The 26,941-nt window shown below is 45.6% G+C and overlaps 1 protein-coding gene across 1 annotated transcript in view; it reads left to right on the forward strand.

Annotated features, from left to right (window-relative positions):
• crb1 (crumbs cell polarity complex component 1) overlaps positions 1-26,941 on the forward strand; it is a 59,990-nt gene that overhangs the window by 17,787 nt on the left and 15,262 nt on the right. The window contains exons 6-12 of the mRNA XM_055943707.1: positions 2,864-3,838; positions 10,931-11,481; positions 14,450-14,615; positions 17,341-18,256; positions 20,482-20,529; positions 21,307-21,429; positions 21,908-22,034. Coding sequence (XP_055799682.1) covers positions 2,864-3,838; positions 10,931-11,481; positions 14,450-14,615; positions 17,341-18,256; positions 20,482-20,529; positions 21,307-21,429; positions 21,908-22,034 — 2,906 coding nt within the window. The remainder of the gene's footprint in view (positions 1-2,863; positions 3,839-10,930; positions 11,482-14,449; positions 14,616-17,340; positions 18,257-20,481; positions 20,530-21,306; positions 21,430-21,907; positions 22,035-26,941) is intronic.

The raw sequence follows: 26,941 nt of genomic DNA on the forward strand, positions 1-26,941 counted from the left end.
GAACTAGGAACCACAGGTAATGTCCCATTGAAACACATTATGAATCAGGAACCACAGGTAATGTCCCATTATACACACATTATGAACTAGGATGCACAGGTAATGTCCCATTATACACACATTATGAACTAGGAACCACAGGTAATATCCCATTATACACACATTATGAACTAGGAACCACAGGTAATGTCCCATTATACACACATTATGAACTAGGAACCACAGGTAATATCCCATTATACACACATTATGAACTAGGATCCACAGGTAATGTCCCATTATACACACATTATGAACCAGGAACCACAGGTAATGTCCCATTGAAACACATTATGTACCAGGAACCACAGGTAATGTCCCATTATACACACATTATGTACTAGGAACCACAGGTAATGTCCCATTGAAACACATTATGTACTAGGAACCACAGGTAATGTCCCATTGAAACACATTATGAACTAGGAACCACAGGTAATGTCCCATTGAAACACATTATGAACTAGGAACCACAGGTAATGTCCCATTGAAACACATTATGAACCAGGAACCACAGGTAATGTCCCATTGAAACACATTATGAACTAGGAACCACAGGTAATGTCCCATTGAAACACATTATGAACCAGGAACCACAGGTAATGTCCATTGAAACACATTATGAACTAGGAACCACAGGTAATGTCCCATTGAAACACATTATGAACCAGGAACCACAGGTAATGTCCCATTGAAACACATTATGAACTAGGAACCACAGGTAATGTCCCATTGAAACACATTATGAACTAGGAACCACAGGTAATGTCCCATTGAAACACATTATGAACCAGGAACCACAGGTAATGTCCATTGAAACACATTATGAATGATTTCTGATCACTGTCATTACCCATCAAAGGTTCAAATTTCTGCTCGATGAAGCTAGGCACTCCCATAACAAATGAGTGCATGCTCATTTGCTAAATGCTAAAATATGACAACCCTAAGTATGGATACTGGTCCAGCCTATTGTTTAGGTCACCCCCAACAACCAATGATCAACTCTGTTTCATAACTATATGACACGCACCAATGGTTGTAGCTTGGGCCTACACAGTTTCACCCATTAGGAAAGGGGGGAGACCTAGTCACTTGTACAACTGAATGCATTCAACTGAAATGTATCTTCCACATTTAACCCCTCTGAATCAGAGAGGTGCGGGGGGGCTGCCATAATCAACATCCACGTCTTCGGCGCCCGGGAAACAGTGGGTTAACTGCCTTGCTCAGGGGCAGAACGGGGATTCAATCCAGCAACCTTTTGGTTACTGGCTAAACGCTCTAACCACTAGGCTACCATTAGCACTCTATTCTATTCATCCTGCTGCATAAGCAGGCCTGTGATCTGCCTGTTAGGCCCAGCAGGTAAGACTAGTGGCTGTGTCTATAATTGACTCCCCCAGCAGTCACCAGTGTTCACTCTGTAAGAAGGCTGTAATTGCATTAGTGTTAATCCTGAGGATCTGGCTTCCCTGGACTACTTCCTGCAGAAGGACTCGGCACTGTGTTCAGTTGTGTATGGCTGGAGACCAGAGGACAGGGACTGTGGGCTACTATGATGACCTATGGTCACAACGGGATTGAACACTCAGTGGTAGTTGACATCTAGACGAGTGTATAGTTATTGGTGGGAAACTCGAAAAACCGGCACCATGCTGCAAGTGGAAGTATGGATTTGGAGCATTCTATTGCTAAGTGCAGGTATGGTTACAGGTTATAAATAGTTCTTTATGCCTTACGTTTGTTTTTTGTCAATAACAATATACCAAATGCTGGTAATGACCTTGTTATACTTATCAATCTCATTGAAGTAAATTGTATGAAGTTATTATTGTTGATCGTCAACAGCAAGATTCACGCTTTTGCTGTTTGTTTTTGCAAAGATTGAGAAAATGTCTTAGTGTAGTAGCTTTTGTTACTATGTGGTTTTCTACTGTATATATGATTGGATGGGTCTATTGGGTCTGTGGACCAGAGGTTGCCCAAAGACGTATCATTATGCAACAGGCACACGATAGTCCAGTTAGGTTTTAGTATTAACTTGACATGGTGTAGAGGTTGGCGAGCTTAGCTCACTGAGAGCATCATGGGAAGGGTTGCACCGCAGGGAGCTTCCTTTACTCTACAGCTTCAAATCACTCATCATATACAGTACAATGGAAGACGTGTTTAGGGTAAAGGTTTACATGTGTCTTCGGTAAGAAGTTATAGTGTTTACGGTGAAGGTTTACATGTGTCTTCGGTAAGAAGTTATAGTGTTTACGGTGAAGGTTTACATGTGTCTTCGGTAAGAAGTTATAGTGTTTACCGTGAAGGTTTACATGTGTCTTCGGTAAGAAGTTATAGTGTTTACGGTGAAGGTTTACATGTGTCTTCGGTAAGAAGTTATAGTGTTTACGGTGAAGGTTTACATGTGTCTTCGGTAAGAAGTTATAGTGTTTACGGTGAAGGTTTACATGTGTCTTCGGTAAGAAGTTATAGTGTTTACGGTGAAGGTTTACATGTGTCTTCGGTAAGAAGTTATAGTGTTTATGGTGAAGGTTTACATGTGTCTTCGGTAAGAAGTTATAATGTGGTCATGTCCCTCAATAAGTTATATACTGTACATTATTCATGATTCAAAATAGTGCTTCAAAAGGTGAGGAGAAGAAGAATATTTTCTGTACTAGAATAGCAGGAAATGTGAAGAGTGAATATTTCACGCCTGAGCTCTTAGAGAAAAAGTAATAACATACTTTAATTTCCATTCCTCCAAAGACTAATTTCTACCGATCGTAGTATTATCGACCCACATCATCACTCAGTCTCCCTTCTCTTCCAGGTACTCTTTGTGAGGAGGTATTGGACGCGTGTGACCCCAGCCCTTGTGAGAACGGGGGTCGGTGTGAGAGCCTTGTGGGGAGCTATGTGTGCCACTGCTCTCCGCAGAACCACGATGAGTTCCTGTACGGCGGACAGAACTGCAGCGAGGCTATGGTGGGCTGTGAGGGCCACGAGTGTCAGAACCAGGGCTCGTGTTCTCCCTTCCTGAGCGACGGTCATCATGGCTACTCCTGCCTCTGCCCCCCGGGCCTCACCGGGCCTCTCTGCCAGACCCCCACAGCCTTCTCCTTCGAGCGGAATGGCTATTTGCTGTTGCAGAGCCCACTGGTGGCCGCGGAGGCCTCATGCAACATCACCCTGAGCTTCCGGACAGTGCTGCCCAGGGCCGTGCTCTTCCAGCGGGGCAGTAGAGGGCTGGTCCTGGGTCTGGAGCTACTGGGGGGCCAGCTGACACTCAGCCTGAGGAGGGAGGCCTTGGCTGGGGGTGGGGAAGAGGGAGAGGCCCTGCAGCTTAGGCAGACCCTGGAGCTCCCCCTTAACGTGACTGATGGGGAGTGGCACTCTGTGAAAGCCGTGCTGGAGGACGGCCTGCTCAGCCTCAGGCTCCTGGATGGTGGGGTCTGTCAGGAGCAGGACTGTGAGAGCGAAGCCCGGGTCGATGGCACCCTGGCTGGGGCGGGCTTTCCAGAGTCTCCCCTCCAGAACACTTTCATCGGCGGGGTGGTGGAGGAAGGCGCCGCCCTGGTCCCAGTCCCGGCCTTCATTGGCTGTCTGCGGGACGTGTTTGTGGACTCCCAGCTGGTGGTTCCGGAGAAGTGGCTGAGCGACTCGGCAGTGAACGTGACTGCAGGCTGCAGCCACAGGGACCGATGCCAGGACAGCCAATGTGAGAACAGAGGACAGTGCATTAACCTGTGGCAGAGCTACCAGTGCCGGTGTCCCCGGCCATACGAAGGTCACGACTGTGCTGAGGGTAAGAATGGAGGAGTGAGTGGAGGAGGATAGGTGTAGTGAGGAAAAGGTATGGGAGCCCCCGAGATCTTCTCTCATTTCAAGGGCTAGTTTTGCCCATTACATACATACAGTTGAAGTCGGAAGTTTACATACACTTAGGTTGGAGTCATTAAAACTTGTTTTTCAACCCCTCCACAAATGTATTGTTAACAAACTATAGTTTTGGCAAGTTGGTTAGGACATCTACTTTGTGCATGACACAAGTCATTTTTCAAACAATTGTTTACAGACAGATTATTTCAGTTATAATTCACTGTATCACAATTCCAGTGGGTCAGAAGTTTACATACACTAAGTTGACTGTGCCTTTAATAAGCTTGGGGAATCCAGAAAATTATGTCATGGCATTAGAATCTTCTGATAGGCTAATTGACATAATTTGAGTCAATTGGAGGTGTACCTGTGAATGTATTTCAAGGCCTACCTTCAAACTCAGTGCCTCTTTGCTTGAGATCATGGGAAATCCAAAGAAATCAGCCAAACAATTGTAGACCTCCACAAGTCTGGTTCATCCTTGGGAGCAATTTCCAAACGCCTTAAGGTACCATGTTCATCTGTACAAACAACAGTACGCAAGTATAAACACCACGGGACCACGTAGCCGTCATACCGCTCAGGAAGGAGGCGTGTTCTGTCTCCTAGAAATGAACGTACTTTGATGCAAAAAGTGAAAATCAGTCCCAGAACAACAGTAAAGGACCTTGTGAAGATGCTGGAGGAAACAGGTACAAAAGTATCTATATCCACAGTAAAACGAGTCCTATATCGACATAACCTGAAAAGCCGCTCAACAAGGAAGAAGACACTGCTCCAAAACCACCATAAAAAGCCAGACTACGGTTTGCAACTGCACATGGGGACAAAGATCGTACTTTTTGGAGAAATGTCCTCTGGTCTGATGAAACAAAAATAGAACTGTTCGGCCATAATGACCATCATTATGTTTGAAGGAAAAATGGGGAGGCTTGCAAGCCAAAGAACACCATTCCAACCGTGAAGAACAGGGGTTGGCAGCATCATGTTGTGGGGGTGCTTTGCTTCAGGAGGGACTGGTGCACTTCCCAAAATAGATGGCATCATGTGGAAGGAAAATTATGTGGATATATTGAAGCAACATCTCAAGACATCAGTCAGGAAGTTAAAGCTTGGTCGTAAATAGGTCTTCCAAAGGGACAATGACCCCAAGCAGACTTCCAAAGTTGTGGCAAAATGGCTTAAGGACAACAAAGTCAAGGTATTGGAGTGGCCGTCACAAAGCTCTGACCTCAATCCCATAGAAAATGTGTTGGCAGAACTGAAAAAGCGTGTGCGAGCAAGGAGGTCTACAAACCTGACTCAGTTACACCAGATCTCTCAGGAGGAATGGCCCAAAATTCACCCAATTTATTGTGGAAAGCTTGTGGAAGGCTACCCGAAATGTTTGACCTATTCTAAACAATTTAAAGCAATGCTACCAAATACTCATTGAGTGTATGTAAACTTCTGACCCACTGGGAATGTAATGAAATAAATAAAAGCTGAAATAAATCATTCTCTCTACTATTATTCTGACATTTCACATTCTTAAAATAAAGTGGTGATCCTAACTGACCTAAGATAGGGAATTTTTACTAAGATTAAATGTCAGGAATTGTGAAAAACTGAGTTGAAATGTATTTGGCTAAGGTGTATGTAAACTTCCGACTTCAACTGTATCTACACATGGGAAGAAGTGGAGGGCACTCAACCAACGTGAGTCGAGGTGAAAACAAAAAACGTATTATATAATTTAAGCAACTATTTAAAAACTTGACATTTTAGCCTTCATCAATGGCCTTCACCAATGGCCTTCACCAGTGGCCATCATCAATGGCCTTCATCAATGGCCTTCACCAGTGGCCATCACCAATGGCCTTCACTAACGGTCTTCACCAGTGGCCATCATCAATGGCCTTCACCAGTGGCCATCATCAATGGCCTTCATCAGTACCATCCACAGCTTCATACCCATGCTCAAATGTATTGAACAGAACACCGTTAATAGGCCTACATAACAGAGAGAGTGTAGAATAGAGCAGAGCAGTCAGAAGTCACATTCAGAGATCAGCTCCCTGAAAGGATAAACGGATTAAAGGAGGGAGGAAATCTGTGTTGGAAACGATGACGTAATGCATTGCCATGTAAGGACTTACAATACTTACACAATACAAAAAACACACAGATTGATTTGCAATCCTAGACTCACACAAATGTCAGTGCGGAGTTTACAATACACCCAGGCAAGTCATTTCAGCCCTTTGTTTTTCTGAGAGGGATATTATTAGCCAGTTGTCATCAAAGCAGATTAGTAATAATCTGACCGTATTTAAGGAAAGACACACAGAAACACAAACGCTACACACACACATCTAGATGTAGATTTGAACTATAGCTCACCTGGCTGCACCGAATGGCCCTGGGAATAAGCTACATAAGCTGTCGCTTTGGGCCCCCCCCCCCCCCCCCACACCAAAAAGGGGCCCCTCACAAAAGAAAAAGACTTGGGGTCTCAATTTACTTTTGAGAGTTAGGATAGTAGGTGCAATGTGGTTGTGCATCAGCAGTTGTTCTGTTATGTCAGTCACTCCATTAGCCCTTGTCAGCTAAAAATAGCCCTTGTCTTTAAATTACTAGGCAAGTTAGTCTAGCCAGCTATCTAAAACTTGTAGTAATCATGGCCGAATTACTGACCGGGCACATACCTAGGGCAGTCACTCCCCCTGAAGGCCCCCTGATCTTCTGGGGGCCCCCATTAATTGTATTTGTCACTCTCACCCAGATATCGTATCAACATGGTATAAATCATGACAAAATGTTTAGAATGGCAGAATATATGTGGAATTGTGGGAAATGTACTTTGAAGCTGCAAAATGTTCTCCCTGCCCCATGGCAAATATGTGGAATTGAATGAAATTAGGTTCGAAACTGCATCATTTTGTCTTCACCTAATAGCAAAATGTGTAGAATTGCAGTAAAGTAGCTTTAAAACAGCATAATGTTCTCTCCACCCGATGGTAAATGTGTAGAATTGCAGACAGATGTCTTTAAAATTGCTATATTTTCTCTACTCATTGCAAAATGTGTAGAATTTTTTTTACGCTGTCAAGAGGGGGGACCACTCAAAGGTTTTGGCCCTGAGGGTGGCTGGGGGGCCCAAACCAAATCTCACTGTGTATGGATAATTCAAGCCCTTTCTTCTCAAATGCCTATAGATCACCAACATGCCAATCTGTGTGTGTTTTTTTCTCACACATGCATGTTTGCATCCATGCGTGAGTGCTTGCATACAAGAGTGTGTGTGTGTGTGTGTGTGTGTGTGTGTGTGTGTGCATATGCGTACGTGTGTCTGTGCATGTGATTGTATTTGGCTGCGTTTACACATGCAGCCCAATTCTGATCTTTTTTTCACTAATTGGTTTTAATAATTGGGCAAAAGATCAGAATTGGTCTGCCTGTGTAAACACAGCCTGTGATTTGGGAAAAGGCAGACATTACAGGATGTAGTGTATGATATGGGAAAAGGCAGACATTACAGGATGTAGTGTATGATGTGGGAAAAGGCAGACATTACAGGATGTAGTGTATGATATGGGAAAAGGCAGACATTACAGGATGTAGTGTATGATATGGGAAAAGGCAGACATTACAGGATGTAGTGTATGATATGGGAAAAGGCAGACATTACAGGATGTAGTGTATGATATGGGAAAAGGCAGACATTACAGGATGTAGTGTATGATATGGGAAAAGGCAGACATTACAGGATGTAGTGTATGATTTGGGAAAAGGCAGACATTACAGGATGTAGTGTATGATATGGGAAAAGGCAGACATTACAGGATGTAGTGTATGATATGGGAAAAGGCAGACATTACAGGATGTAGTGTATGATATGGGAAAAGGCAGACATTACAGGATGTAGTGTATGATATGGGAAAAGGCAGACATTACAGGATGTAGTGTATGATATGGGAAAAGGCAGACATTACAGGATGTAGTGTATGATATGGGAAAAGGCAGACATTACAGGATGTAGTGTATGATATGGGAAAAGGCAGACAGTGCAGGATGTAGCTACTATCTGAGATTGATGAGACATTACAACACAATCATTATAACTCTGTTTAACAACACAATCATTATAACTCTGTTATAATAACACAATCATTATAACCCTGTTTAATAACACAATCATTATAACCCTGTTATAATAACACAAATCATTATAACCCTGTTTAATAACACAATTATTATAACCCTGTTTAATAACACAATCATTATAACCCTGTTTAATAACACAATCATTATAACCCTGTTTAATAACATAATTATTATAACCCTGTTTAATAACACAAATCATTATAACCCTGTTTAATAACACAATCATTATAACCCTGTTTAATAACACAATCATTATAACCCTGTTTAATAACACAATCATTGTAACCCTGTTTAATAACACAAATCATTATAACCTTGTTATAATAACACAAATCATTATAACCCTGTTTAATAACACAATCATTATAACCCTGTTTAATAACACAATCATTATAACCCTGTTTAATAACACAAATCCTTATAACCTTGTTATAATAACACAAATCATTATAACCCTGTTTAATAACACAAATCATTATAACCATGTTTAATAACACAATCATTATAACCCTGTTTAATAACACAATCATTATAACCCTGTTTAATAACACAATCAACACAAGAGGGCTCCCGAGTGGCGCAGGGGTCTCAGCTCTAGAGGCGTCACTAAAGACCCTGGTTCGATTCCAGGCTGTATCACAACCGGCCGTGATTGGGAGTCCCATAGGGTAGCGCACAATTGGCCCAGCATCGTCCGGGTTTGGCCGGGGTAGGCCATCATTGTAAATAAGATTTTGTTCTTAACTGACTTGCCTAGTTAAATAAAGGTTCAATAAATAATTAATAAAAAAATCATCAGAACCCTGTTATAATAACACAATCATCATAATCTAAACCCTGTCTCTCTCTCTGTACAGTACATGATGACCCTAACCTGTCTCTCTCTCTGTACAGTACATGATGACCCTAACCTGTCTCTCTCTCTGTACAGTACATGGTGACCCTAACCTGTCTCTCTCGCTGTACAGTACATGATGGCCCTAACCTGTCTCTCTCTCTGTACAGTACATGATGACCCTAACCTGTCTCTCTCTCTGTACAGTACATGATGACCCTAACCTGTCTCTCTCTCTGTACAGTACATGATGACCATAACCTGTCTCTCTCTCTGTACAGTACATGATGGCCCTAACCTGTCTCTCTTCCTGTACAGTACACGTTGACCCTAACCCTGTCTCTCTCTCTGTACAGTACATGATGACCCTAACCTGTCTCTCTCTCTGTACAGTACATGATGACCCTAACCCTGTCTCTCTCTCTGTACAGTACATGATGGCCCTAACCTGTCTCTCTCTCTGTACAGTACATGATGACCCTAACCTGTCTCTCTCTCTGTACAGTACATGATGGCCCTAACCTGTCTCTCTCTCTGTACAGTACATGATGGCCCTAACCTCTCTCTCTCTCTGTACAGTACATGATGGCCCTAACCTGTCTCTCTCTCTGTACAGTACATGATGGCCCTAACCCTGTCTCTCTCTCTGTACAGTACATGATGGCCCTAACCTGTCTCTCTCTCTGTACAGTACATGATGGCCCTAACCTGTCTCTCTCTCTGTACAGTACATGATGGCCCTAACCCTGTCTCTCTCTCTGTACAGTACATGATGGCCCTAACCCTGTCTCTCTCCCTGTAGAGTACATGATGACCCTAACCTGTCTCTCTCTCTGTACAGTACATGATGACCCTAACCTGTCTCTCTCTGTACAGTACATGATGACCCTAACCTGTCTCTCTCTCTGTACAGTACATGATGGCCCTAACCTGTCTCTCTCTCTGTACAGTACATGATGGCCCGAACCCGGTCTCTCTCTCTGTACAGTACATGAAGGCCCTAACCTGTCTCTCTCTCTGTACAGTACATGATGGCCCTAACCCTGTCTCTCTCTCTGTACAGTACATGATGGCCCTAACCTGTCTCTCTCTCTGTACAGTACATGATGGCCCTAACCTGTCTCTCTCTCTGTACAGTACATGATGGCCCTAACCTGTCTCTCTCTCTGTATAATACATGATGGCCCTAACCTGTCTCTCTCTCTGTACAGTACATGATGGCCCGAACCCGTCTCTCTCTCTGTACAGTACATGATGGCCCTAACCTGTCTCTCTCTCTGTACAGTACATGACGGCCCTAACCTGTCTCTCTCTCTGTACAGTACATGATGGCCCTAACCTGTCTCTCTCTCTGTACAGTACATGATGGCCTTAACCTGTCTCTCTCTCTGTACAGTACACAATGGCCCTAACCTGTCTCTCTCTCTGTAGAGTACATGATGGCCCTAACCTGTATCTCTCACCGGAACAGTACATGATGGCCCTAACCTGTCTCTCTCTCTGTACAGTACATGATGGCCCTAACCTGTCTCTCTCTCTCTGTAGAGTACATGATGGCCCTAACCTGTCTCTCTCTCTGTACAGTACATGATGGCCCTAACCTGTCTCTATCTCTCTGTACAGCACAATGGCCCTAACCTGTCTCTCTCTCTGTACAGTACATGATGGCCCTAACCTGTCTCTCTCTCTGTACAGTACATGATGGCCCTAACCTGTCTCTCTCTCTGTACAGTACATGATGGCCCTAACCTGTCTCTCTCTCTCTCTGTACAGTACATGATGGCCCTAACCCTATCTCTCTCTCTGTACAGTACATGATGGCCCTAACCCTGTCTCTCTCTCTGTACAGTACATGATGGCCCTAACCTGTCTCTCTCTCTCTGTACAGCACAAAGGCCCTAACCTGTCTCTCTCTCTGTACAGTACATGATGGCCCTAACCTGTCCCTCTCTCTGTACAGTACATGATGGCCCTAACCTGTCTCTCTCTCTCTCTGTACAGTACATGATGGCCCTAACCCTGTCTCTCTCTCTGTAGAGTACGTGACGGCCCGCTTCGGCAACAAGGACTCTCAGAGCTATGCCGTCTTCACCATCACAGACAACCCAGGAAGTGACATCACTGTCTCCCTCTTCCTGCGCACACGTCGCCAAGCTGGCCTCTTATTGGTGCTCGTCAACAGCACCAGCCAATACCTGCGCCTGTGGCTGGACAAGGGACGGGTCAGAGTTCAGCTCCATAACTTTGAAACCTTGACCAGTGAGAGTGCGGTCAACGACGGAGACATCCACTTTGTGAGCGTGGTGGTTAACCGTGTTCATATGGTCCTGTATGTAGCCAACCAGAAGCAGGGCTCGGTGGAGGTCAGGACGGTGGACAGTCAAATGGGAGATGTCGTGTATGTTGGGGGTCTGGCGGAGCAGAAGGCGTCAGCAGCGTTCGGGGGCTACTTTAAAGGCTGTATACAGGACCTGAGGATCAACGGAGAGAGACTGCAATTCTTCAGGCTGGACACCCCGGTGACGTCATATCCTGTCGAGCTCATGGCTAACGTCATAGCGGGCTGCACTGGGGATGATTCCTGCAGTGTGAGTGGACTGATCAGTCCTTAATCCTCTCTACACTTGCCCCACCCTGTCCTACTCTGTCCCTTGTCTTTTACCTGTCCTACTCTGTCCCTTGTCTTTTACCTGTCCTACTCTGTTCCCTGTCCTACTCTGTCCCTTGTCTTTTACCTGTCCTACTCTGTTCCCTGTCCTACTCTGTTCCCTGTCTCCCTCCTGTCCTACTCTGTTCCCTGTCTTTTACCTGTCCTACTCTGTTCCCTGTCCTACTCTGTCCCCCCTGCCTTTTACCTGTCCTACTCTGTTCCCTGTCCTACTCTGTTCCCTGTCTCCCTCCTGTCCTACTCTGTTCCCTGTCTTTTACCTGTCCTACTCTGTCTCCTGTCCTACTCTGTTCCCTGTCTTTTACCTGTCCTACTCTGTTCCCTGTCTTTTACCTGTCCTACTAGTGTCCTGTCCTACTCTGTTCCCTGTCTTTTACCTGTCCTACTCTGTGCCCTGTCTTTTACCTGTCCTACTCTGTTCCCTGCCTTTTACCTGTCCTACTCTGTTCCCTGTCTTTTACCTGTCCTACTCTGTTCCCTGTCTTTTACCTGTCCTACTCTGTTCCCTGTATTTTACCTGTCCTACTCTGTTCCCTGTCCTACTCTGGCCCCTGTGTCCCACCTGTCCTACTATGTCCCCTGTATTTAACCTGTCCTACTCTGTCCCCTGTCATTCAACTGTCCTACTCTGAACCCTGCCCTTCATTTGTCCTACTCTGTCCCCTGTGTTTAATCTGTCCTACTCTGTCCCCTGTGTTTAATCTGTCCTACTCTGTCCCCTGTGTTTAATCTGTCCTACTCTGTCCCCTGTGTTTAATCTGTCCTACTCTGTCCCCTGTGTGTAATCTGTCCTACTCTGTCTCCTGTCTTACATCTGTCCTACTCTGTCCCCTGTCTTTTCCATCTGTCGTTCCCTGTCCTTTTCTTATGCCATACCCAGTCCTGCCCTGTCTTTCCCTGCTCTGCACAATGCCCTGTGCCACCCTTGCCTATCCCAACCATGCTCTACTAGTCTGGCCCCAGTCTGGCCCCAGTCTGGCCCCTGCCCATCCCTTCTCTGCCTTCATTATCTCACTCGTCCTCATTGCCTTAGAAAAGGATGAACGTCACCTATCCCACACAATCAAATGAAATGGTGTTTAAGGGTAAGGGTGTTAAACAGAAGTGCTGTGATGTACTTAATAATGTCAAGTAGAGAGGGTGATTAAAGAAACAAAGAGGACTGGTAGAGAATAAGGACCTAGAAGAATACTGACAACTGTTTAGATTTGGGTTGGAGTTAGCATTAGACTCAGAGTTAGCATTAGACTCAGAGTTAGCATTAGACTCAGAGTTAGCATTAGACTCAGAGTTAGCGTTAGACTCAGAGTTAGCGTTAGACTCAGAGTTAGCGTTAGACTCAGAGTTAGCGTTAGACTCAGAGTTAGCGTTAGACTCAGAGTTAGCGTTAGACTCAGAGTTAGCGTTAGACTCAGAGTTAGCGTTAGACTCAGAGTTAGCATTAGACTCAGAGTTAGCATTAGACTCAGAGTTAGCGTTAGACTCAGAGTTAGCGTTAGACTCAGAGTTAGCGTTAGACTCAGAGTTAGCGTTAGACTCAAAGGTAGGGTTAGAGTCAGAGGTAGGGTTAGAGTCAGAGGTAGGGTTAGAGTCAGAGGTAGGGTTAGAGTCAGAGTTAGGGTTAGAGTCAGAGTTAGAGTCAGAGTTTGGGTTAGAGTCAGAGGTAGGGTTAGAGTCAGGGTTAGAGTCAGGGTTAGAGTCAGGGTTAGAGTCAGGGTTAGAGTCAGAGTTAGAGTCAGAGTTAGGGTTAGAGTTAGGGTTAGAGTCAGAGTTAGGGTTAGAGTCAGAGTTAGGGTTAGAGTCAGAGTTAGGGTTAGAGTCAGAGTTAGGGTTAGAGTCAGAGTTAGGGTTAGAGTCAGAGTTAGGGTTAGAGTCAGAGTTAGGGTTAGTGTCAGAGTTAGGGTTAGGGTTAGTGTCAGAGTTAGGGTTAGAGTTAGGGTCAGAGTTAGGGTTAGGGTCAGAGTTAGGGTTAGAGTCAGAGTTAGGTTTAGAGTCAGAGTTAGGTTTAGAGTCAGAGTTAGGTTTAGAGTCAGAGTTAGGTTTAGAGTCAGAGTTAGGGTTAGAGTCAGAGTTAGGGTTAGAGTCAGAGTTAGAGTCAGAGTTAGGGTCAGAGTTAGGGTCAGAGTTAGGGTTAGAGTCAGAGTTAGGGCTAGAGTCAGAGTTAGGGCTAGAGTCAGAGTTTGGGTTAGAGTCAGAGTTTGGGTTAGAGTCAGAGTTAGGGTTAGAGTCAGAGTTAGTGTCAGTGTCAGGACTAGATTATTTGACTTCATTTCAGAACATGGGCCATTGACTTAATGTCCTCCATCTCCCTCTCTATCACTCTCTATCTCCATCCCAAATCCCTACGTATCTCTACACTGAGTACACCAAACATTAGGAACACCTTCCTCAGATTGTGTTGCACCTCCAGTTCTTGGTTCTTGACACTAACCAGTGTACCTGGCACCTACTACCATACCCCGTTCAATGGCACTCACATTATTTTGTCTTGCCCATTCACCCTCTGAATGGCACACATACACAAACCATTTCTCAATTGTCTCAAGGCTTAAAAATCATTCTTTACACTGATTGAAGTGGATTTAACAAGTGACATCAATAAGGGATCATAGCTTTCACCTGGATTCACCTGGCCAGTCTATGTTATGGGAAAATTCAGTGTATGATTCGTGTATAATGGCACACCAGAGATGCTTTCTCTATGTATGCCTAGTCGATGCTAAGTGTTCAGTAAACTACTAGCTGTATTAGTACAGCTGACACTGTGCTGTCTTACCCAGTCAGTCAGACATGAGCATTTATGAATAATGCAAGATAACCTGTCCCTCTATGCTTTAGTTCTAATAAAACAATAATAATGTGTTTATGTTGTTGTTCTTCCTCTCCAGAGGAACCCGTGTCAGAACGGAGGGATGTGCTACTCCATGTGGGACGACTTCACTTGCACCTGCCCCCCCAACACTGCAGGGCGGCGCTGTGAGGAGGTCAAGTGGTGTGAGCTGTCTCCCTGCCCCGCGCGGGCAGAGTGTCACATCCTCAGCCAGGGATACGAGTGTAAGTCATTCTGCTCTAAATCTGTCGCCCGTCAGTCCATCCGTCCGTCCGCGAGGTGGGAATGGGATTGGGCCAGATTAGCCTGTGGTTGGATTAGTGATGATTTACATGGCTGTCCGTCTGCCCTGTCACCTCTGTGATTAGCTGTCCTGGAATAATGACAGAACCAACACCGTCCTTCACAAGCACACTATACAGTGTTGTTGTGTATATGTAGCACACTATACAGTGTTGTTGTGTATACCCAGCACACTATACAATGTTGTTGTGTATATGTAGCACACTATACAGTGGTGTTGTGTATACCCAGGACACTATACAGTGTTGTAGTGTATACCCAGCACACTATACAGTGGTGTTGTGTATACCCAGGACACTATACAGTGGTGTTGTGTATACCCAGGACACTATACAGTGTTGTAGTGTATACCCAGCACACTATACAGTGGTGTTGTGTATACCCAGGACACTATACAGTGGTGTTGTGTATATGTAGCACACTATACAGTGGTGTTGTGTATACCAGCACACTATACAGTGTTGTAGTGTATACCCAGCACACTATACAGTGTTGTAGTGTATACCCAGCACACTATACAGTGTTGTAGTGTATACCCAGCACACTATACAGTGGTGTTGTGTATACCCAGGACACTATACAGTGGTGTTGTGTATACCCAGGACACTATACAGTGTTGTAGTGTATACCCAGCACACTATACAGTGTTGTAGTGTATACCCAGCACACTATACAGTGTTGTAGTGTATACCCAGCACACTATACAGTGGTGTTGTGTATACCCAGCACACTATACAGTGGTGTTGTGTATACCCAGGACACTATACAGTGGTGTTGTGTATACCCAGGACACTACACAGTGTTGTAGTGTATACCCAGCACACTATACAGTGTTGTAGTGTATACCCAGCACACTATACAGTGTTGTAGTGTATACCCAGCACACTATACAGTGGTGTTGTGTATACCCAGGACACTATACAGTGGTGTTGTGTATACCCAGGACACTATACAGTGTTGTAGTGTATACCCAGCACACTATACAGTGGTGTTGTGTATATGTAGCACACTATACAGTGTTGTAGTGTATACCCAGCACACTATACAGTGGTGTTGTGTATACCCAGGACACTATACAGTGTTGTAGTGTATACCCAGCACACTATACAGTGGTGTTGTGTATACCCAGCACACTATACAGTGGTGTTGTGTATACCCAGCACACTATACAGTATTGTAGTGTATACCCAGGACACTATACAGTGTTGTTGTGTATACCCAGCACACTATACAGTGGTGTGTATACCAGCACACTATACAGTGGTGTTGTGTATATGTAGCACACTATACAGTATTGTTGTGTATACCAAGCACACTATACAGTGTTGTAGTGTATACCCAGCACACTATACAGTATTGTAGTGTATACCCAGGACACTATACAGTGTTGTTGTGTATACCCAGCACACTATACAGTGGTGTTGTGTATACCAGCACACTATACAGTGGTGTTGTGTATATGTAGCACACTATACAGTGGTGTTGTGTATACCCAGGACACTATACAGTGGTGTTGTGTATACCCAGCACACTATACAGTGGTGTTGTGTATACCCAGGACACTATACAGTGTTGTTGTGTATACCCAGGACACTATACAGTGGTGTTGTGTATACCCAGCACACTATACAGTGTTGTTGTGTATACCCAGCACACTATACAGTGTTGTTGTGTATACCCAGGACACTATACAGTGGTGTTGTGTATATGTAACACACTATACAGTGGTGTTGTGTATATGTAGCACACTATACAGTGGTGTTGTGTATACCAGCACACTATACAGTGGTGTTGTGTATATGTAGCACACTATACAGTGTTGTTGTGTATATGTAGCACACTATACAGTGGTGTTGTGTACATGTAGCACACTATACAGTGTTGTTGTGTATACCCGGCACACTATACAGTGGTGTTGTGTATATGTAGCACACTATACAGTGTTGTTGTGTATACCCAGCACACTATACAGTGGTGTTGTGTATACCCAGCACACTATACAGTGGTGTTGTGTATATGTAGCACACTATACAGTGTTGTTGTGTATATGTAGCACACTATACAGTGGTGTTGTGTATATGTAGCACACTATACAGTGGTGTTGTGTATACCCGGCACACTATACAGTGTTGTTGTGTATACCAGGACACTATACAGTGGTGTTGTGTATACCCAGCACACTATACAGTGGTGTTGTGTATACCCAGCACACTATACAGTGGTGTTGTGTAGACCCAGCACACTATACAGTGGTGTTGTGTATACCCAGCACACTATACAGTGGTGTTGTGTATACCCAGCACACTATACAGTGGTGTTGTGTATACCAGCACACTATACAGTGTTGTTGTGTATACCAGCACACTATACAGTGGTGTTGTGTATACCAGGACACTATACAGTGGTGTTGTGTATACCCAGCACACGTACCTTCATCTTATCCATCCTGTTGTGGCTGATTTTCTGTTTACTTGCTTCATTACTACTTGTATTCCGTATTCCATGACATGGTTGAGGATTAAAACCTTTTTTTAAATGACCGCATATTTACCTATTATATATATTTATCCATATTTACATATGGATTACAATATTATATGTAAATATTTATACAATATTTACATATTTATCCCTTCTCCTTCACAGGCTTTTCCAACGCCACTTTCCTTGACGACAGCAGTGTGCTGTCTTACCGCGGTAACGGCCGTATCCAACGCAGCCTGGCCAGCATCTCACTCAGCATGCGCACCCGTAAACGCCACACCGCCATCTTGCACGCTGAGAGTGGGCCGGAGTTTGTGACGGTGTCTGTGCAGGATGGCCTTCTCTTCCTTGAGCTCCAGAGCGGGGTGTGGGAGGGCTCCTCCACAGTGTCCCTCAGCAGCCGGAGGAGGGTCAGCGACGGGGAGTGGCACAGCGTCCACCTCTTCATGGTCACCCCCTGGGCAGAGACATCCCGCTGGACCATGGTGCTGGATGAGGAGGCGGAGGAGGCAGGGACCTCCAGCAGCGAAGGAGGCAACCTGGACTTCCTCAGGAAGGAGGTGGACATCCTGCTGGGGGGGCTGGGGCCCGAGGCTGGCTGGAGCCTAGTGGGGTGCCTGGGCACCGTGGAGGTGGGGGGCATCGCCCTGCCTTACTATAGCCCTTCAGAGGTCAACCTTCCCCGGACTCAGGAGGAGCAGTTCCTGCGGACATCCCCCAGCCCGCCCAGGGGCGGGTGCAGTGGAGGCCCGGTGTGCCAGCCCAGCCCGTGTGTGAACAGAGGCAGCTGCCAGGACCTCTGGAACCTGTTCAACTGTAGCTGTGACGAGGGCTGGGCCGGACGCCGTTGTGAGCTCAACACAGACACCTGCGCCTCCAACCCCTGTATCCATGGCAACTGTAGCATTCAGGGGCTGGCATACAAGTGTTCCTGTGAGTTTGGCTACACTGGTATGAACTGTGAGGAGGAGGTGGATGTGTGTGAGAACCATCTATGTGCTCATGGAGGGACGTGTCTACATGGAGTGAACAAGTATGCCTGTCTGTGTGCTGAGAACTACACCGGACCTTACTGCAAGTGAGTCACATGGGTGGGGTCAGGAATGGAATGAAATGTCATATTTATTTTTATACAAAGGAATAAACGCACCAGAAAACCGTCACCTCATTCTGAAACATTGTCACCAAATTGCTATTGCTTTTATGTAATTTTTGTCTGTCAAGTTTTTTTAAGTCCCTTTGAGTTTAAACACAATTTTGAAAAATATTAAATAGACTACAAATAGACTTTAATAACTGGCAGTTAAAACAATAACATCATGAAACAATATTTCATGTTTTGAAAACGGATTCTGCAACTTGTACATTTCAATGAGGTAAAAGTTTAATCAATGCATCTCCATGCAACTTTACCAACGTGATATACAGGACAGGACACCAGCAGGACTCCCTTTTAGTGATATACAGGACAGGACACCAGCAGGACTCCCTTTTAGTGATCTACAGGACAGGACACCAGCAGGACTCCCTTTTAGTGATATACAGGACAGGACACCAGCAGGACTCCCTTTTAGTGATATACAGGACAGGACACCAGCAGGACTCCCTTTTAGTGATATACAGGACAGGACACCAGCAGGACTCCCTTTTAGTGATATACAGGACAGGACACCAGCAGGACTCCCTTTTAGTGATATACAGGACAGGACACCAGCAGGACTCCCTTTTAGTGATATACAGGACAGGACACCAGCAGGACTCCCTTTTAGTGATACACAGGACAGGACACCAGCGGGACTCACTTTTAGTGATCTACAGGACAGTACACCAGTGGGACTCCCTTTTAGTGATATACAGGACAGTACACCAGCAGGACTCCCTTTTAGTGATATACAGGACAGGACACCAGCGGGACACCCTTTTAGTGATATACAGGACAGGACACCAGCAGGACTCCCTTTTAGTGATATACAGGACAGGACACCAGCAGGACTCCCTTTTAGTGATATACAGGACAGGACACCAGCAGGACTCCCTTTTAGTGATATACAGGACAGGACACCAGCGGGACACCCTTTTAGTGATATACAGGACAGGACACCAGCAGGACTCCCTTTTAGTGATACAAGACACCAGCAAGACTCCCTTTTAGTGATATACAGAACAGGACACCAGCAGGACTCCCTTTTAGTGATATACAGGACAGGACACCAGCAGGACTCCCTTTTAGTGATATACAAGACAGGACACCAGCGGGACTCCCTTTTAGTGATACAAGACACCAGCAGGACTCCCTTTTAGTGATATACAGGACAGGACACCAGCGGGACTCCCTTTTAGTGATATACAGGACAGGACACCAGCAGGACTCCCTTTTAGTGATCTACAGGACAGGACACCAGCGGGACTCCCTTTTAGTGATACAAGACACCAGCAGGACTCCCTTTTAGTGATATACAGGACAGGACACCAGCGGGACTCCCTTTTAGTGATACAAGACACCAGCAGGACTCCCTTTTAGTGATATACAGGACAGGACACCAGCAGGACTCCCTTTTAGTGATATACAGGACAGGACACCAGCGGGACTCCCTTTTAGTGATACAAGACACCAGCAGGACTCCCTTTTAGTGATATACAGGACAGGACACCAGCAGGACTCCCTTTTAGTGATATACAGGACAGGACACCAGCGGGACCCCCTTTTAGTGATATACAGGACAGGACACCAGCCGGACACCCTTTTAGTGATACAAGACACCAGCAGGACTCCCTTTTAGAGATATACAGGACAGGACACCAGCAGGACTCCCTTTTAGTTTTACAACACACTAAGGCAAAATGAGATCTTCTAAATGTTGAGATGTGTATAAGGCACTGAAACCATGCATGAACTGCGTGTTTTACTTGTTGCATGTCTGTTGTACTAAACGTCATATGGCTCTAGTGTGTCGCTGTAGTGTACTGCGTAATCAGTTCCCTGGTGGTTCAGTGCTACTGCCTCTTCTCTTTTGTTAGTTTCGGAGCATCATCGAGGGAATTCCTCCATTCATTTATCTTGTAAACACACACTCTCTCTCACACGCAATTTCAACACTCTCTCTTTCTATCTCACATCGCTCCTTCACAAGGACGTTTTTGAAACAGCCTCCCTCACTAAGCTAAAATTAAAGAGTTTACATCCTAAATCAAACTTTTTGTTCTGTGTATCTCTCTCTCTCTGTATCTCTGTATCTCTCTCCCTCTGTCTCTGTCTCTCCTCTATCTCTCCTCTATCTCTCTCCCCTATCTCTCTCCCTCCAGTGATCGTGTTGAGGAAATTCCATGGTACATAGTAGTCAACAGGAATGGGTAAGTTGTTTTTATTATTTGCTAGTCCTCTCACTCCTCCCTACCTATTTCAAGAAATACCATATCAACCAGCCTACATATGGGATGTTGTAAGTCCCATAGAGCAGGACTAAGTCCATGATGTGTTAAATTCCCACAGTTCTGGTTTAATGTCCTGTAGTTTAGGAGCAGTAGGGGGTCTATCACCCCCTGAACCCCGTAGTCTCCCAGTGGGGAGACAGACAGTACCTCCCACTCCCCCTAGTTCTCAAATAAACCCCCTTACACAAGTACCCAATAACCCCGGCCCCACATTGTCACTCCTGGGCACCGCCCTCCTCCCAACCGCGCGCGCACACACACACACACACACACACACACACACACACACACACACACACACACACACACACACACACACACACACACACACACACACACACACACACACTCTAGAGAAGTGTGCCTGTCTGATGGTTTGTCCTGTCTGATGGGTTGTCCTGTCTGATGGGCTGTCCTGTCTGATGGTTTGTCCTGTCTGATGGTTTGTCCTGTCTGATGGTTTGTCCTGTCTGATGGGGTGTCCTGTCTGATGGGGTGTCCTGTCTGATGGGTTGTCTTGTCTGATGGGTTGTCCTGTCTGATGGGCTGTCCTGTCTGATGGGCTGTCCTGTCTGATGGGCTGTCCTGTCTGATGGGCTGTCCTGTCTGATGAGTTGTCCTGTCTGATGGGCTGTCCTGTCTGATGAGTTGTCCTGTCTGATGGGTTGTCCTGTATGTGTTTGTGTTTCTGCTCAGTCGGCCCAAGCTGCCAGTGTCTGTCTGTGGAGATGAAACCAGAAACTACACCTGCTTCAACGCAGGGAACTGCACCGAGAGAGAGCTGTCCTGTGACTGTCTACCCGGCTTCACAGGGCACCGGTAAGAGACAGAGGGAGAAAGAGGGAAGGGGTAGGGCACTGTACGAGAGAGAGCTATCCTGTGACTGTCTACCCGGCTTCACAGGGCAGTGGTAAGAGACATAGGGAGAAAGAGGGAAGGGGTAGGGCACTGTACGAGAGAGAGCTATCCTGTGACTGTCTACCCGGCTTCACAGGGCAGTGGTAAGAGACATAGGGAGAAAGAGGGAAGGGGTAGGGTGCTGCACGAGAGAGAGCTGTTCTGTGACTGTCTACCCGGCTTCACAGGCCACGGTAAGAGACAGAGGGAGAAAGAGAAAAGAGAAGGAAACAGAGGGAGAAAGGGGGAAGGTGTAGATGGGAGGGGAGAGATAAAGTAAGAAAATATACCCAGAATATAGGTGAACTTTGTAAAACATACACAAAGAACACATGATGTTGTGTGTTGTCTGTTTTTCTGACCCTCTCTCGGCCTCTGTCTCTGTGTCTGTACTGTGCAGCTGTGAGCAGGAGGTGGATGAGTGCAAGTCCAACCCCTGTCTGAACGGGGGCTACTGCCGAAACCTCATCAACAAGTACCACTGTGTGTGTGACATGAGTTTCGCCGGGGACAATTGCCAGATCGACGTAAGCGACATTTACTTTTACGTGGCCGTTCTGCTCTGGCAGAACCTCTTCCAGCTACTCTCCTACCTTATCCTGCGACTCGATGACGACCCTGAGATCGACTGGGGAGGGCAGGACGACTGAGAGAGAGAGAGAGAGTGTGTGTGTGTGTGTGTGTGTGTGTGTGTGTGTGTGTGTGTGTGTGTGTGTGTGTGTGTGTGTGTGTGTGTGTGTGTGTGTGTGTGTGTGTGTGTGTGTGTGTGTGTGTGTGTGTGTGTGTGTGTGTGTGTGGCTTGTAGTGGAAGCTTGAGACATATGGTGGCGGGTGTTTCATTGTTAAATGCCTGTCCAATGAAAAACCGTGTGTGAGTACTGTTATATCTGTGTCTGTTTCACAGTACCACCAGGGTTCCCAGAGAGGGTTCTCTTAACCGGGTGTTAAGGGGTTAAATCTGTCCGTGACAGCTGGCCACTGTGTACTTGATTTAGCCTTAGACAGGAGTCTTTAAGAAACAGTAGGGGTTGTTCCTAAACTAAGCCAATGAGAAATTGGAGCCGTGGACCAGACTGAAGGTCTCTGACTGTTCAGAGATACAGTATGTACACTAATGTTCAAAAGTTTGTGGTCACTTATAAATGTCCTTGTTTTTGAAAGAAAAGCACATTTTTTGTCCATTAGAATAACATCAAATTGATCAGAAATACAGTGTAGACATTGTTAATGTTGTAAATGACTATTGTAGCTGGAAACGGCAGACTTTTTATGGAATATCTACATAGGCTTACAGAGGTCAATTATCAGCAACCATCACTCCTGTGTTCCAATGGCACGTTGTGTTAGCTAATCCAAGTTTATCATTTTAAAAGGCTAATTGATCATTAGAAAACCCTTTTGCAATTATGTTAGCACAGCTGAAAACTGTTGTGCTGATTAAAGAAGCAATCAAACTGGCCTTCTTTAAACTAGTTGAGTATCTGGAGCATCAGCATTTGTGGGTTCGATTACAGGCTCAACATCGTCCAGAAACAAAGACCTTTTTTCTGGAACTCGTCAGTCTATTCTTGTTCTGAGAAATGAAGGCTATTTCATGCAAGAAATTGCCAAGAAACTGAAGATCTCGTACAACGCTGTGTACTACTCCCTTCACAGAACAGCGCAAACTGGCTCTAACCAGAATAGAAAGAGGAGTGGGAGGCCCTGATGCACAACTGAGCAAGAGAACAAGTACATTAGAGTGTCTAGTTTGAGAAACAGACACCTCACAAGACCTCTACTGGCAGCTTCATTAAATAGTACCCACAAAACACCAGTCTCAACGTCAACAGTGAAGAGGCGACTCCGGGATGCTGGCCTTCTAGGCAGAGTTCCTCTGTCCAGTGTCTATGTCCCCCCCCCCCCCCAGACCATCACATTGCCTCCACCATGCTTGACAGATGGCGTCAAACACTCCTCCAGCATCTTATCATTTTTTCAGCGTCTCACGAATGTTCTTCTTTGTGATCCGAACACATCAAACTTAGATTCGTCCATAACACTCTGTCTGGAATCTTCTTCTGTCCAGTGTCTGTGTTCTTTTGCCCATCTGAATCTTTTATTTTTATTGGCCAGTCTGAGATATGGCTTTTTCTTTGCAACTCTGCCTAGAAGGCCAGCATCCCGGAGTCTTATGGCTTGGGGGTAAAAACTGTTGAGAAGCCTTTTGGTCCTAGACTTGGCGCTCCGGTACCGGTTGCCATGCGGTAGTAGAGAGAATAGTCTATGACTGGGGTGGCTGGGGTCTTTGACAATTTGTAGGGCCTTCCTCTGACACCGCCTGGTGTAGAGGTCTTGGATGGCAGGCAGCTTAGCCCCAGTGATGTACTGGGCCATACGCACTACCCTCTGTAGTGCCTTGCGGTCGGAGGCCGAGCAGTTGCCGTAACAGGCAGTGATGCAACCAGTCAGGGTGCTCTCGATGTTGCAGCTGTAGAACCTTTTGAGGATCTGAGGACCCATGCCAAATCTTTTTAGTTTCCTGAGGGGGAATAGGCTTTGTCGTGCCCTCTTCATGACTGTCTTGGTGTGTTTGGATCATTCTAGTTTGTTGGTGATGTGGACACCAAGGAACTTGAAACTCTCAACCTGCTCCACTACAGCCCCATCGATGAGAATGGGGGCATGCTCGGTCCTCCTTTTCCTGTAGTCCACAGTCATCTCCTTAGTCTTGGTTACGTTGAGGGGTAGGTTGTTATTCTGGAACCACCCGGCCAGGTCTCTGACCTCCTCCCTATAGGCTGTCTTGTCGTTGTTGGTGATCAGGCCTACCACTGTTGTGTCGTCTGCAAACTTAATGATGGTGTTGGAGTCGTGCCTGGCCACGCAGTCGTGGGTGAACAGGGAGTACAGGAGGGGACTGAGCACACACCCCTGAGGGGCTCCAGTGTTGAGGATCAGTGTGGCAGATGTGTTGCTATCTACCCTCACCACCTGGGGGCGGCCCGTCAGGAAGTCCAGGATCCAGTTGCAGAGGGAGGTGTTTAGTTCCAGGATCCTTAGCTTAGTGATGAGCTTTGACGGTACTATGGTGTTGAATGCTGAGCTGTAGTCAATGAATAGCATTCTCACGTAGGTTTTCCTTTTGTCCAGGTGGGAAAGGGCAGTGTGGAGTGCAATAGAAATTGCATCATCTGTGGATCTGTTTGGGCGGTATGCAAATTGGAGTGGGTATAGGGTTTCTGGGATAATGGTGTTGATGTGAGCCATTACCAGTCTTTCAAAGCACTTCATGGCTATGGATGTGAGTGCCATGGGTCTGTAGTAATTTAGGCAGGTTGCCTTAGTGTTCTTGGGCACAGGGACTATGGTGGTCTGCTTGAAACATGTTGGTATTACAGACTCAATCAGGGACATGTTGAAAATGTCAGTGAAGACACCTGCAAGTTGGTCAGCACATGCCCGGAGCACACGTCCGGGTAATCCATCCGGCCTTGTGAATGTTGACCTACAGAGAGCATGATCACACAGTCGTCTGGAACAGCTGATGCTCTCATGCATGCCTCAGTGTTGCTTGCCTCGAAGCGAGCATAGAAGTGATTTAGCTCATCTATTATGCTCGTGCCACTGGGCAGCTCGCGGCTGTGCTTCCCTCTGTAGTCTGTAATGGTTTGCAAGCCCTGCCACATAAGACGAGCATCGGAGCCGGTGTAGTACGATTCAATCTTAGCCCTGTATTGACGCTTTGCCTGTTTGATGGTTCGCCGGAGGGCATAGCGGGATTTCTTCCGGGTTAGAGTCCCGCTCCTTGAAAGCGGCAGCTCTACCCTTTAGCTCAGTACGAATGTTGCCTGTAATCCATGGCTTCTGGTTGGGGTATGTACGCACAGTCACTGTGGGGACGACGTCATCGATGCACTTATTGATAAAGCCAGTGACTGATGTGGTGTACTCCTCAATGCCATCGGAAGAATCCCGGGAACATGTTCCAGTCTGTGATAGCAAAACAGTCCTGTAGTTTAGCATCTGCTTCATCTGACCACTTTTTTATAGACCGAGTCACCGGTGCTTCCTGCTTTAATTTTTGCTTGTAAGCAGGAATCAGGAGGATAGAATTGTGGTCAGATTTACCAAATGGAGGTCAAGGGAGACCTTTGTACGCGTCTCTGTGTGTGGAGTACAGGTGATCTAGAATTTTTTTCCCTCTGGTTGCACATTTAACATGTTGATAGATATTAGGTAGAACTGATTTAAATTTCCCTGCATTAAAGTCTCTGGCCACTAGGCGTGCGGTTTCCTGTTTGCTTATTTCCTTATACAGCTGACTGAGTGCGGTCTTAGTACCAGCATCCGTCTGTGGTGGTAAATAAATAGCCACGAAAAATATAGATGAACACTCTCTTGGCAAATAGTGTGGTCTACAGTTTATCACAATATACTCTACTTCAGGTGAGCAAAATCTAGAGACTTCCTTAGATTTCGTGCACCAGCTGTTGTTTACAAATATGCACAGACCCCCCCCCCCCCCCCCCCCCCCCTCGTCTTACTGTGCTGTTCTATCTAGCCGGTGCAGCGTTTATCCCACCAGCTGAATATCCATGTCATCATTCAGCCACGATTCCGTGAAACATATGATGTTACAGTTTTTGATGTCCCGTTAGTAGGATATTCGTGATCGTACCTCGTCTAATTTATTGTCCAATGATTGCACGTTGGCTAGTAATATTGACAGTAACGGCAGCTTTCCAACTCGCCTTCGGCGGATCCTTACGAGGCACCCCGCTCTGTGTCCTCCATACCTGCGTCTCTTCCTCTTGCCAATAACTGGGATGTTGGCCTTGTCGGGTGTTCGGAATATGTCCTGTGTGTCCTGCTTGTTGAAGAAAAAATCTTTGTCTAGTCCGAGGTGAGTGTTCGCTGTCCTGATATCCAGAAGCTGTTTTTTGCTGTAAGATACAGTGGCAGAAACATGATGTACAAAATAAGTGACAAATACCTTGGAAAAACACATATAGCACAATTGTTTGGATGCCCGTAAAACTGCTGACATTTCTTCTGGCGCCATTTTCGAACTATGTTGATATTCCATTAAAAAATCTGCCGTTTCCAGCTACAATAGTCATTTAGAACATTAACAATGTCTACACTGTATTTCTGATCAATTTTATTTTATTTTAATGGACAAAATTTTTTGCTTTTCTTTCGAAAACAAAGACATTTATAAGTGACACCAAACTTTTGAACGGTATTGTACGTGTGAAAGTACAACTTAGTTATTGGTTTAATTCTGTTATATATTGTTGAGGTGAGCTACATTTAAATGGATTCGTCTTATTTTTCTGAAAAGAGCACAGAGCTGTTTTTGTGCCTTAAAAACAACACGTTTTCTATAGGCAGCATGTTTCTTAATAAAGTTGTGTGATTTCTGAATATGCTCTTTGTTGGATATGGCAAT

This window comes from Salvelinus fontinalis, chromosome 14 (genome assembly GCF_029448725.1).
Source record: "Salvelinus fontinalis isolate EN_2023a chromosome 14, ASM2944872v1, whole genome shotgun sequence".
Taxonomy (NCBI): Eukaryota; Metazoa; Chordata; class Actinopteri; order Salmoniformes; family Salmonidae; genus Salvelinus; species Salvelinus fontinalis.